Source organism: Anser cygnoides, chromosome 5 (genome assembly GCF_040182565.1).
Source record: "Anser cygnoides isolate HZ-2024a breed goose chromosome 5, Taihu_goose_T2T_genome, whole genome shotgun sequence".
Lineage (NCBI taxonomy): Eukaryota > Metazoa > Chordata > Aves > Anseriformes > Anatidae > Anser > Anser cygnoides.
The window spans coordinates 14,182,659-14,196,035 of NC_089877.1; the positions used below are offsets into that span (position 1 = coordinate 14,182,659).

The window sequence follows — 13,377 nt, forward strand, 5'->3', positions numbered from 1 at the left end:
ATTGAACCTAATGCCACAAGAAACATTGCCACTCCATCATATTTCACACTTCAGTTTCTGGAACGGGTCTCCTAAAACACTGTCAGACTATCATTTATCACACTTCAGTTGCTGACGTGGAGAAAAAATAAACTCTCAAAAGAAGTCCCCAGTTCATCACTAAACCACACCTGGGCAGATTAGACAAGGCTGTTAGCATTGGAACTGTCGTACATTTTAATAGCAAGATCCATGCATGAGCAGAACGACTCTTACAAAATTGCCCCAGCCCAACAACAAGCTGGCAGCTGTATTTATATTTTATCAGCATCCATATTAAACACAATATTGCATATATTTTGCCCAACTAATCAGGATTGCTTTACCCAGGTCCTCTTTCTGGCAGATCCACTTCCCCAGACAAAGGGCTGTAAACAGGAATACTGACATCGTAGCCTTGGCGGTAAGTCCATGTGGAGAAGCCTCCACCAGCTAGCAGAGCCCTGAAAAAGACAAGAAAGACCATAAACAGAGCGTGTAGATCATTCCAACTCAGCGCAGTATTTACTGATTAACGTTACCAGAACATCAAAAAGATGCATCTGAGATAACAGTTTTTCCCTCAACTTCTGTCAATGGCATTTTCCCTGCAGTTCTTACATTCGCTTTGGTTTTCCTGAACTGGGCTTACTGCCAGGTTGGATCCAGTCATCAAGGGAATGTTTACAATTGCATATGATCACTGAGCAAAGAACTGTTTTTGCATTATTATAGGGAAATGGAATCTATTGCAGTCATTATGACCATCCTGCATTTTTGCAAGCTTACACATACCAAGTCAATTTTAACTTAAAGAAATACATTCTTAATTATTTATACTAGTTAACATATTCCTTAACGTCTACCCTAAAACAGCATGTAGCACAGCTCGAAGTGTTAGACAAGCTCTACTCCAGGTACAAGTCCAGATAAAATAATACAGCGCTTTTGGAGCTTGTAACAACTCTCAGGAGTTCTCAGGCAAATACGACTTGTTTGTACTGTATTTTCAGGGTGACCACACTAACTAGTAAAGTTTATTTTGTTTCTATATTACACAAGAAATGCTATAAGCAGAACACAATGCAATGTGAATTTGATATGCTCCAAAACTGATCTCCAAGAGTAGGGGCAGCTTGGGTTGCTGTGCTAGAAAACATGGGAATAATCATGGATGGATAAATTAAGACTTATTTCAACCTCCCAATGGGACAAACGTGATTGTCTTTTCCTAGACAGGACAACCTTTTATTACACAGAAGTAATGAGCTTTAAAAAACAGAAGAGAATGTGAACAGAAGAAAGCAATGCATCATCCGCAGTGCTGAAAGAAACAGGTGTGTTATCTCCTGTCCCGAATCTAGCTGCTCTGGAGTATGCCAGTAGAGGACATCAGCTTTTCAGTTACCATTTCATCCCCAGTGACCAGGTGGCACAACGAATACACCATCCTATTTCCAAAAGAAGCTCAGATTCAGCTTCTTTACTGAGACTTCTTGAACAGCTGACTGTGCTTTTACTCCTCTGTCACCAAACAGCAGGGTAGGCTATCCTTTAAACTGCCCTTGGGATGCTGGGTCTGCCTAAATTACCATATAAAGTAATATGCAGAAAAATATTTTTCCTGTTGCAGCTTCTCTCATTCTCTAGGCAAAGAAGCAGAACACTACACACCACTACTCCAGGCACTACAGAAAGCATCTCGAGGAGCTGCACCCACTGCAGCAGCTGTGATTACGGTCAGCAGTCTTACTGTCTATCACAAGCTTGCACGTTGTCCCAGTTCAGATTGGAGCAGGCACGTCCCATCAGTAATCAAAACAGATGCATCAGAAGCAAGTCAAGATGAGGCCAGATGTGCTGACAACCTATTAGGAGATACTCTACTTTTCAGTTACCACTGAATTAAATCCCTAGTATAGTGTTTAGAGCAGTTTTTCCACTACTGTTATATAATAGATTATTACTCTACTTAATTGTCATCCAAGACTGATTATTTTTTCCCCTTGGAACATGACACCCTGGTTAAACATCAGTGTGTTTTACCTGCTTTAACTCCCTTCAGATGTGCCGCAGGATACTTCACTTCCTGCCCTGAACTGCAGCACGGTTGTTTAGCGTCCCAACTTCACAATCACATTTGGGCATAAACGTGACTCCACCCAAGCAGTCAAGCAGGCAGTTCTAAATGTCATTTAAGAAGCTCTTTGAAAATTGTAGGCTCTGGATTAGAGATGCAATTTAGTCTGATGACAATTACAGAACCAAAACAACTCGCTCTATTACTCTCCAGACAGAGCACAAACTATTTGTAGGAGCAGAAATCAACTTGAGAACAGGATGATAAATCAAGCACGTGCCGAGTGAGAATTTGTGCTCTAAGTGCTTATTTGGGGTTCCTTTCCAGTGCTTCCCCCTCCTTGGTGGGGGCATGTACACGTTACGTGTACACTGCTATCATGACTAGGTCTCACCCTCGAAGTTGCATGTTCAAGGGCTTATCCACATCAATTCAACAACAAGCAGGGAGGAAGAAAAAAAAAACTGGCTTGGGTGTTGCTGTTCTTGCACTTTATACCTCTCTCCTCTTTTTATAACCCCCTAATTGGGAAACTACAACCAGATTGTTTTAATTGGATCCGGTGAAAACATGACAGCACCTCATCAGCCTTGAGAAAGCAGGTGTGTGTCATGCAGACCGTTACTTACACAAACCCACCGGGAACCAACACCATTTAAATAACTCCTCGCAGATTTTCGTTGTATGCTGCACTAAGGGAATAGAGATATTAACTCCTAACGTAGTCAAGATGAACAATCTTTAAATCGCACTGACCAACGAGGAGTAAGCCTGCTCCTAAGCAACTTTTCACCACTTCTCAGGTACTGATCCTTCTTTCTCTCCAGGAAGTGCCGCAACTGGTCTGCGCTCTCGGTGTTTCTGCCCAGCTGCCATCGTCATCAGTTTTCTGCCAAATCTCACAAGTCACTGAAACCAGTTCATCAATCGAAGCAGAAGGAAGAAGCATCTTCGTCCATATGTTGAATCCTACAGCTACAGAGTAGCTTAGTGAAAGAAATCCCTTCATCCACACTGTTGTACCAAATTCAATACCGCTTATTAACGAATAACAAAGAGCTTATATTTTAAGGTTTATGGCAGGAGATTACATACTTTATGGCAGCTAATACCAGCAACATAGCCTCCATGCCCCCAAGGCAGACTTCTATCTTCAAAATAATTGGAGTAAAGCACTTTTACACTGTCTCCTGGAAATTAGATTTAAAGACTTAATAAATGAACAACCACTCAGTGTGCTAACTTACCTAAACTTATCTAAAGTCTTTCACAGGTGTAGAAACACTATATAACTGAATTCCCCTCTGTGCAAAAGGTCTTACTTCACCTGGATTAATATTCTGCAGCTAATCAGCAGGACATGATTTTATCATATTCAAGATCCACTACTGTTCAATTCAGTATGACATCAGGTACAGGCTGAACAGAGAAGGGAACACATTCCCTGTGCAAACTGCACACACATTACCTGTGTATTTCACCAGACATCCACAAAATCCTGCATACGAGTCCTTACAGAGATGTACCAGTACCGTTCAGACCTGTCACTCAAAATCCACCAAACTCTGCCGGCATATCTTTATTGTGGCCTGCAGCCACTCATCCCACGACACTACAACTGTCCTTCACACTTTTAAGTGCCCATTCAGTAACGTGTGGACATACTCAGATGAAGAAAGCATACCTGGTTCACTTATTCTGTGAGCTATGAATTAAGACCTCCAGAGGACTCCAAAATCATACTGTAACCACACACTGCAGCACTCAGGCCTCTTTGCTCCAGTGACCGGAATCTGTGCTACAATTAGTACTGTCTAATTGTTGGCTGCCTACAGAAATGAGTTTCCACCTTTTCTCAGTCCCACGCATTCCTTGTCATGGCCTCTCCACTGTATTACAGTTAGTGATTGTGCAGCCGCAGGGCAAAACAGTTCAGCAAGCTATGACAACAGCTGTTTGCCAAAAAAGGGTTTGATATTTTTTACACAGTCCCAGAACAGTCCATTCCGTTAAACAGAACACTGTCAAATAAAAAATTCTTGTTAAGAAATACAAATCTTAAGACAACAGGTATGTACTAACAGATTAGCAGGTTTGGTTACGTCAGAACAATGCTTGACTGCCCTCTTCAGGATAACACCCATCCATCCAACATTTCATACAGTCAAAAACTAAAGCATTACTTCACAATCAGTGACGTAATTAGGAAGAATAAACAGACTCTTTGAACATGTCCAGAAAAAACACGTTCTGTTCTGGCATTGAAGAACGATGTTTTACAATGCCTTCGGTGCAAAGAAATCAAGATACACTACGCATGCAACATTCTTCGCAACTCTCCTGTATCTCAGGCAAGATTTTGTTGACAAACCATTCAGCAGAAGAAAGCTACCCTTGATCTTCAAGAGAGGGATCCAACTCAGCACAACTAAACACAAACACTAGCCCAGTAGAATCATATTCAGTAACAGCTTCTAAACTAATGACTTCTAATTTGCATCAAATGAGACATTCTGTAAAGACTTCAGGTTGGTAACACAAGATACAAGTCTAAATTGAAAATTCTCCATCCTTACAGCAAGCCCAACAGGTAAGACAAACAAATGCCACAGATCACATCCCTTGTAAAATTAAGAACAGAGTAAGCTGCAGAATATCTGTCAGCAGGAAAAACTTGTCCTATACGAGACAGGGACTCATCTACTTCCCTTTTTTTGAGAGGAGATGAAGCCATACTCCAGTTTTGTAAAGGCTAAGGAGCACATCCTTTGCTATCAGCTGCACTCCTGGGCTTGCTGCCTCTCCAATGGCATTTAAACTCAGATCTATGCATTCAAATACAGCAAAACACATACCTATCCCTAGGAACGTCTAGTGCAGTGTTATAGTCTGGTGGCCCTCCGGGCAGCATATTGAAGAGCAAGTGATTTGTGCCTCGATCCCACCTACAGCAAAAGAAAAAACAGACAATAATTAGAGAGGTGCTCTCTACAAACAATAAGCTCTGTCAAAATCTAGCTCTAGCACTGACTCACTGAATCCTCCTCTTCTCCATCATTAACCTTAATTTTTTCCACTTGGGTTCTTCAAATTCCCACACTGAAGTTTCTGTATGTACCTGGATAACTGTGCCAAAGCCTGAGCTGTCTCCTTGATGCGGAGCGTGTTCTGATTGAGGACGTCTATGGACGGCACAAAAAGGCAGGCCCGGTTGACATCGTCAGTGTAGAACTCACTGTCAGAGATGGCAGTTAGCAGCTCGTTGTATTCCCTGGAAATGGTATTGCTCACTGACGTCCCGTATTCATCCACATACTTTTTCAGTGAGTAGATGTATACCTTGATTTTGTTTTTGGGATTGAAGCCACATCGATAGACATCAAAGCAGGTGTGCATCCGGCAGCTGAGGTCTCCCCGCTCAGGAATGGGGCTATCAGCAGGAAGCTTGACCACAGGCACATCATGGACACTGCGTTTTTCAACAGTCCAGTCGTTGGACGACTCGATGGAATGAGGCCAGAACTGGAACATTCCTGTGGCAATCAGGCCCAGCAGAACTATGGAAAAGAGAGTGATGTAGTAGATGCGATGCTTGGTTTTCATTCTTGGGATGAGGGCTGGACCCCGAGTGTTATATTTGGCCGACGCACACATAATGGAATCAATTATCTCTTGTCTCTGCAAGTTAGAAAGAGAGGAGTTTAAGGCTGAGCCCAGGAAGAGATGCATACTTATCACTGTACAGAGAACCGTTCACTTAACCCACTGAAGACAGGTTCTTTGCCTCAGCAGATTTACAGCGAAATTCCTTCAGACGCTCACATGTTCCACCGGAGCAAATGATGGCAACTGGTCAATACGCTGGGACTGCCACTTGGCTGTGACAACAGGAAGCTGATCTGCTGGGCCTGGTTACAAGGGAACGAGTCCTCACAGGTGGCACTCCACCTACAACTGAATGTATTACAGTAAACACCAAAAAACCAACATATTAACACACAGCTCAGCTGTGAGTGAAGAGACGCAGCCCGGCTATCACACAAAGGGCTGGTACCAGGGCATCACACAGAACGGGGGGTTGTGATATTGCTTCTAATGCCAAGTTACCTTTCTAACCAAATTATACAGGAGGCCCACCACATCCGACCACAACGATACAAGAGTACATCTGGGATGAAAAAGGCAATAACTTGTGGTCTTCGTTAATATGCCCTGGGTGGGGGGGAGGATGCTCTAGGAGTTGCAATGGCAGCCATATGAAGAAAAGCATTTAAAGAACAGTTCGCTGTGGGCTGATCAACACTTTTTAGCGAAGACCGCGATGTAATACGAAGTATCAAAAATCCCGTCACACAGCTGCTGCGAGTGTTGGTCAACCTTTCCAGCTCTTACACCCAGAACCGTGGTGCCGGCCACATTTACCTGCGGACCGAAGGGCCGGTCCCTGCTGCCTCGGGAAGCCGCTGAGGCCCTCAGCTCAAGCCTCTGCACCAAGCAGAAAGCTGTAGCTCCAACTCGGGTGCTCCACAGCGGGCACTTTTAAGGCTGGTAGGTTTTCTTTCTCGAAGAAGAACGCGGATGGTGTAATTACATGTTTTGGACAAAGACAGGGTGTTTTTTCGCTTTAAGAGCAAGAAAGCAGGTCGCACAGCCAACTGCACAGCAGACAACGAATACAAATACAAGAAGCGCCGTTACGGCACTCGGTGGTCTTAATAACCCCGGGTAACACTTACGAAGCAGTTCTTAACAAAGGGCTGTCGGGACAGGGCGGCTAAGCCCCGAAGTGCCTGCACTTCCACAGGGCAGCACCGGAGCAGCCCCCGACACCAACAACCGCCCCCGTACCGGCTGCTCTCGTCAATTTCCGTCCCCGTCCCGATTCCCCGACTCCGGAGGCAGCTCCCAGAGCCTCCCCGGCCCCGCCCGCCTCCCCTCCCCTCCCCGGGCCGCTCCGCAGCCGCCGGGCCGGCCCCGACTCACCTCCGCCCGCAGTCGCTCGGGCCCCAGCGCCCGCGCCGCCAGCCCGACGGCGGCCGCCGCCCCGCGGGGCTCCCCGCTGCCGCCCGCCGCCCTCCGCCGCCCCGCCGAGACCCGGCCCGGGCTGGCCCCGCCGGGCTGCGCACGCGTGCGGCCCCCCCCGGCCGCTCGGTGACCGCCGGCGGCGGCGCCGCCCCGCAGCCCCGCCACCGAGGCCGCCCTCCCGCGGCCGGAGGGCGCCGCCGCAGCGGCTCGGCGCTGCCCGGGCTGCCGCCGGGCTGGGGGCGCTGGCGGGGCTCGCGGTCTGGCCGCGTTCGCCTGGCGGCCCGGGGCTTGGGCAGAGTGGCTGGGAAGCTGCGCGGAGGAACAGGATCTGGGGGTGTTGGGCAATGCTCGCCTGAACACGAGCCGGCAGTGTGCCGCGGTGGCCAACAAGGCCAACGGCATCCTGACTCTATCAGGAATAGTGTAGCCAGCAGCACCAGGGAGGTGATTGTCCCCCGTGCTCTGCTCTGGTGAGTAGAGTTCGGTGTACCTCGAGTACCGTGTTCAGCTTTGGGCCCCTCAGTACAAGAAGGACACCGAGGCCCTGGAACATGTCCAGATAAGGGCTACAAAGCTGGTGAGGGGCCTGGAACACAAGTCCTATGAGGAGCGGCTGAGGGAACTGGGATGGTATAGTCTGAAGAAGAGGAGGCTCAGGGGAGACCTCATTGCTCTCTGCAACTGCCTGAAAGGAAGGTGTGGGGAGCTGGGGGTCAGCCTCTTCTCACAGATAACTAGCGATAGGACTAGAGGGAATGGCCTCACGTTGCACCAGGGGAGGTTTAGGTTGGAAATTAGGAGACATTTCTTCCCAGACAGAGCAGCTTTGGAACGGGTTGCCCAGGGAGGTGGTGGAGTCACCGTCCCTGGGGGTGTTTAAGGAAAGGTTGGATGTGGTACTTAGGGACATGGTCTAGTGGGTGATATTGGTAGTAGGGCAATGGTTGGACCAGATGATCTTTGAGGTCTTTTCCAACCTTAATGACTCGGTGATTCTATGAAACCTTTCCCCAGCTGTCCTCAGGGGTGCCTGCTGACAGCAGGATAAATTCACGGCCCAAAACTCCAGCTGTTCCAGTCACAGGCACCGGTTTCACTTCAAAAAAGCAGGTGTTGACAAGGCGCACCATCGCCACATGTACGTGGGTGAACACAGCAGGCATGCCACATCCCCACACAGACCCTCCTGTGTTAGCTCCCCTCACCTCAGCGTCCCTGGCTGCAAAGCTGCCCAGCAGCCACCTCCTGCCTTTCCCCTCACCCCCAGCACAAGCTCGCTCTGGCCTTTAACCCAGCAGCTTAAAATAGTGGCGGGTCTCCCTGCCCGGCGGTGCCCACCGCGGCCCAGCTGTGCGACAAGGACAGACACCCAAACACCGTGCCACATCCAGCCCCCGCGGCGCCTGCTGGCACCTCCTTGCCTCCCTGATCCCACCCTCCAGCGGGAAGATGGCACAGCATATTGGCTGGGGCTGGGACATTTAAAGAGTCTTGCTGGCAGCTTCATCATCACTGCAGGAAAATTTGGAAGGCAGCGCAACTTTTTTGAGAGCTTAAAATGAAAGAAACGCAAGTGGCATCAGCTCTTTTATTTCCAAACAGCAAGAAAAAATGGAGGACATAGTCTGTTTTGATAGAGATTTCCCTGAAACCACATCAGGGAGCCTATTGGTATTCCGGTGATGCTGCTGAGCCAGACAAGTCTGCAGCACAGCGCTATTTTTAGACTGCAGGTTGCCATTTATAGCTTGTAAAAATATTCATCAGCATCTGGGTAACAGGCTATCAATTTTTATAAATGTACAAGGGAGATCGCATATTTTACCTCACTTCGCTTCGCCCTTCGTGTCTTGCCTTATTTGACCCTTCTGAGGTCATCTGGGAATTTGTTGTTAAGTGCCTTGCCATCACGCCATACATTCGCCTGCTGTCGCATACAGCACCGTGTATTTTCTGCTGGGACGATCAGTGCACAGGACAGAAAGAAACAACCGCAGAGCCCCGCCATGCTGGGTCTGCATGCATGCAAAGCAGCTGCAGGTGAGGTTGCGGTGTACCTGATGCAGCCAGTGCTGGAAGCAGCACATACTGAAAACTCCTTTGTAATAAAAAAAAATCATATTAAAAGACAAATAAGAAAGGGAAAACAAATGGCTTGGGGACATCTTTTCCACCTTATTTTCAGCCTGTGGCATAGCATAAGTAAAAGTCATAGCTCGTATTTTACTTCTAAAACATCAGCTAATGGCTGCTAACAATAATCCAGGTACTGGGCTGAACGAAGCAGTTTGGCACTGGTGTAAGAAAAAGCAGGATATTGTACCGGATAGAGCACTGCCTTACCTCGCTAGTTCAGTTTATGCCACAATTAAATGATAACCTCATTTATGTCACTGAGTTTACAACTAGACTGAGCAATAAACTGCATCCAGCAGCTACTTGCACAGCTGTAGCCTCTCGAGCCATCACACACCTCCAGTGGTGCTGCACTGTGGTCTGTGGCACAGGGCAGCAAGTAATATACCTGACCTCATAACCTGAGGACAATTTTACTGCCTTCCCAAACCGAAAGGAGAAAGAAATGTAAGTATCTGCTGCTATAGCTCCTATGGAAGGATGTGAGCTGTGAGGAGATGCAGTTGAGAATCCTGCAAAGAAGCCCTAATGTGACAGAAGCACGGAGACTGAGACGCTTTTGGTGTATTTCCCCTGTCCCCACAGCCCCCAGCTGTCACGCTGTGCAGAGGCACTCGTGTTTCACCAAGTGAGTGCTCCCTGCAGTGCGTGGGCAGCACACTCACACCTCGCTGGCCAGCAGCGTCGAGGGGACGGAGCTGCTAAAAACAGCATTTCCTCGCGGTGTTTTTCCAGACTATTTTTGATTCTCCATTTTGATAAGGTCGACTGGCTCGTTACTAAAAATAACTGATCCCGGCAAACTGAGGACAAAAAGCAGAGTATTTATAACCATCTCTGACTAACGCACATTTGTCACTGGTCAGTCGCCAGTGCTTTATGTAAGCTGGTAATAAATAAAGCATAAATTGGAGTGAAGAATGAGCGTACCTTGCTCCTCTGATTTTCTCAGTCAGAATACACATATTTTTGCATATATCCTTGTAGGTTACCTTGTTTTCTTCATGACGTAATCTGATTTGCCTCAGAAAAAAAAAAAAAAAAAATGATCTTCTCTTAGTGAGCCTGTCTCACTAAAATGGCTGCACATGTATTTAGAAGTGCAAAAATGGCTATATTTTTTGCATGCCTGATGCTTTAGATGTAGGTGTGTTTGGGGGGGATTTACATAGCTTTCTCCATGAAGGTTTTTTACCCAGCCGTTAGTCTGACCATCTCTCTGATGAAATGTAATCCTGCTGACAGTGAGAGAGCAGAGGAATTCCCTAACCGAGTAACTGAAAAAAATTACCAATATAAATGATAATTTGACCCAAAAAAAAAAACACGTTTTGAAAAACTGGGTGGTTGGGGACGAAGGGAGCACACAACCCTTGGCTCTGCTGACCGCTCTGTTGTCAGCAGTCTAATAGAGAAAGAGAACATTTAAGGTATTAGCTTTTTTTTTTTTTAAAAAAATCTAAAAAAATATATCAAAAAAAAAAATCTATCATGCAGTACATTCCAGCAGCAGCCCTTCTTCGGTTAAGGTAGAGGATTATTTAGTGAATATTTTCCCTCAGTATTTGCCAGGAATACCCATCTTCACAGATCTGTTCCTTAAGTATGCATGATTCTTCATAAATATGTATCTGGACTGGGCCCAACCCGTGCTGTTCAGTTAGCTGCAGTGTAACACACGTTAATAATATGGAGATTTGCTGATCTTCCCCTCCCACAAACACAGACACATGAAGGTTAGATCTGAAATATTGATTAGGGCAGTTTCTATGACAGAAAGCTGTGCTATATAGGAAATTACCTCTTCTAACTGAAAAACTCTGAACACTCCCCTGGGATAAAGAGAGTAGAAAAAAAAAAAGAAAAGAAAAACAAGAAAGAAAAAAGAAAAACAAGACTGGAACTATTCCTGGAAAAAAAAAAAAACACAAAGCCATCTACCATCCTTTCTGTACTCAAATGAATCATAACCTGAAAACAAAAATTACAAGCAAAGTGGATTTTATCATTGTTTAACTACAGTGGACATAAAGTGGACATAAGCAATGAAAGCACCGTGTTATACACATCTTGATGGTAATTCTTATTTTAGAGAAATGCTAAAAAAATATATCTCTGACCAGCTTCATCATTTCAGGTACTGTTCTGTTTGCCTGTTGCCTGCCAGACTGGAAAAAGAAATGCAGGGGGCACTCAGACCTTATTCATTTCTGCATCTTTTTTTTTTTTTTTTCTCTCATGTACAGATTTGCCATGCAGGGGAAAAAAAAAAAAAAGGGCACATTAATGATGATGATGAGCAATAGTGTGCACAGCGAACATCTGACACGGAGGCAGCAGAGGGAACAAAACACTCACACAGGCACAGCCTGGGGAGGACAGCGTGCCCGGGGGGCTCTGGCACCGAGAGCCCCCGCCATGGCTCCACTGAGCTCAGCCTTTCTCCCATCAGAATATTCGGGCGCCAAGCAACAGCCAATTCAACCCCTGTACAGGAATACTCAGGAATTTCTTAATGTTCAACAATTCTTTTCAACCAGAGGCCATTTTCAAGGCTTTTTTTTTTTTTTTTTTTTTTTTTTTACAGTCAAAGTGAATGCTGCCTATTCCAATAGCAGCTCCTGATACCACATTTCTCTCTTCCCTCATTTACAGGTTTTTGTTTGTTTGCTTTTTAACCATGACGAATCTAACCTGCCTCAGTGGAGAGCTCCTCAGGTGCTAAACCTGAAAACACATGGAAAAAAAACATGCATTTCCCCTGCTATTTTCAGTCACCATAAACTCAGATGGAAGTGACTTTGGACAACATTATATTAGCTGTGGGCATTTTGAAAATATACTGCAGCCTCTTTCCTACAGAGAGGTGTGTTTAACTGGCTGCTTCCACACAGACAGTACCAAAAATGTGCTTTCTGAACAATAAACATCTACATCTATGTGAATGTTGTACAGTAACATACTCCAGCCATAGAAATGACTAGAACATCCAAACAAAAGTAGGAGGAATTAATGGCTTGAAATGGTTATAAGAATCCCCTAAAATACAGTTTTAACTGCTGTCTATACAGCCTTACTTTGTTCTTCATTTCAAAGAGCTTTCTCCCTAAATTTTTGTTGCAGATACTCCTTGGGGTACATAAATAAGAGGAGCAAGCCAGTAAGTCCATTTGTATATTGGCTGCACATTTTACCTCCCACTCACATAAGGAGACCTGTCTTGTGCTATAGCTTTCTTTGTGGACAATCAGGAGCACATGCAAAATTATAATAACCTCAGAATGTCTTTAGAAATACTGTGCACGGAAAAATAATAAACTACTTAGCAAATACGATGCTTCTATCTATTCCCACCACTCATCTTACCACTCATCTTGCCAACCTTTTCTCCTCTCCCCGGTGTCTGAGGTGCACCCGTTCCTTCTAGCAGCAGCACGACCTTCTCCTCAGCAGCTGGTCAGACTCTGCTCCTCGTTGTCCCCGCAGTTCTCCACAGCTAACTCACCACAGTTCAGCTGCAGTAATTATTTGCTCCCTTTGCCATGGTGATTCAAATTATGATATGCACACATGCCTTTGCTCTTCAGTTGTGATCAGCAAGTTCAAACTGCTTTGACAGCACAGAATTTACTCTGAATTTTATCTTTCACCTCTCTAACTCATTACTTAAACAGATTCCATAATGCTACCAAGATGTAACTTGGCACTGCCAACAAATTACAAGAGGAGAATGGTGCACCTCAATGTCTTTAAAAATGGAAAAGAGAGGAAGGAGAGGAGACCAAAGAATACTATTTAGTCAAAAAATTACCTTGCAAATTGACAAATGTAGTAGTCCAGGTAAAAAATTGCTTTAATTATCCTGGTAACGGTGAAAGGTGCCACTATGGAAGCCCGTGGGCTTAAAGCAGGTACATCTAGCAGAATGGTACCTGAAGCATTCTCAGCAGCATCCTTGCCAATAACCTCACCGCTAACAGGATGGGATGGACTTCCATGAGTAGGAAGGCTGCAGAGAGTATGTCTGCTTTCCATCACCTCTCCACGCTTAGCTCTTCAGTGGACACCATGAGCCAAGAGGCCAATAGGTGCCTTTTATTTACACAAGGAGAAGGACA

General features: G+C 45.7%; 1 protein-coding gene across 7 annotated transcripts in view; it reads right to left on the reverse strand.

Moving 5' to 3' along the window:
* EXT2 (exostosin glycosyltransferase 2) overlaps nucleotides 1–7,237 on the reverse strand; it is a 73,089-nt gene extending 65,852 nt beyond the window's left edge. The window contains exons 1-6 of one of the 7 annotated variants that reach the window (XM_066997183.1): nucleotides 7,082–7,227; nucleotides 6,521–6,655; nucleotides 5,921–6,052; nucleotides 5,217–5,776; nucleotides 4,954–5,043; nucleotides 366–482 (exon numbers count right to left, since the gene is read on the reverse strand). In XM_066997183.1, coding sequence (XP_066853284.1) covers nucleotides 366–482; nucleotides 4,954–5,043; nucleotides 5,217–5,752 — 743 coding nt within the window. In that variant the 5' untranslated portion in view covers nucleotides 5,753–5,776; nucleotides 5,921–6,052; nucleotides 6,521–6,655; nucleotides 7,082–7,227. Of the gene's footprint in view, nucleotides 1–365; nucleotides 483–4,953; nucleotides 5,044–5,216; nucleotides 5,777–5,860; nucleotides 6,053–6,520; nucleotides 6,660–7,081 lie in introns of all 7 variants that reach the window. The other 6 variants (XM_066997179.1, XM_066997182.1, XM_066997180.1 and 3 more) reach the window with 6 other exon arrangements.
* Between the last annotated feature and the right edge of the window lie 6,140 nt (nucleotides 7,238–13,377).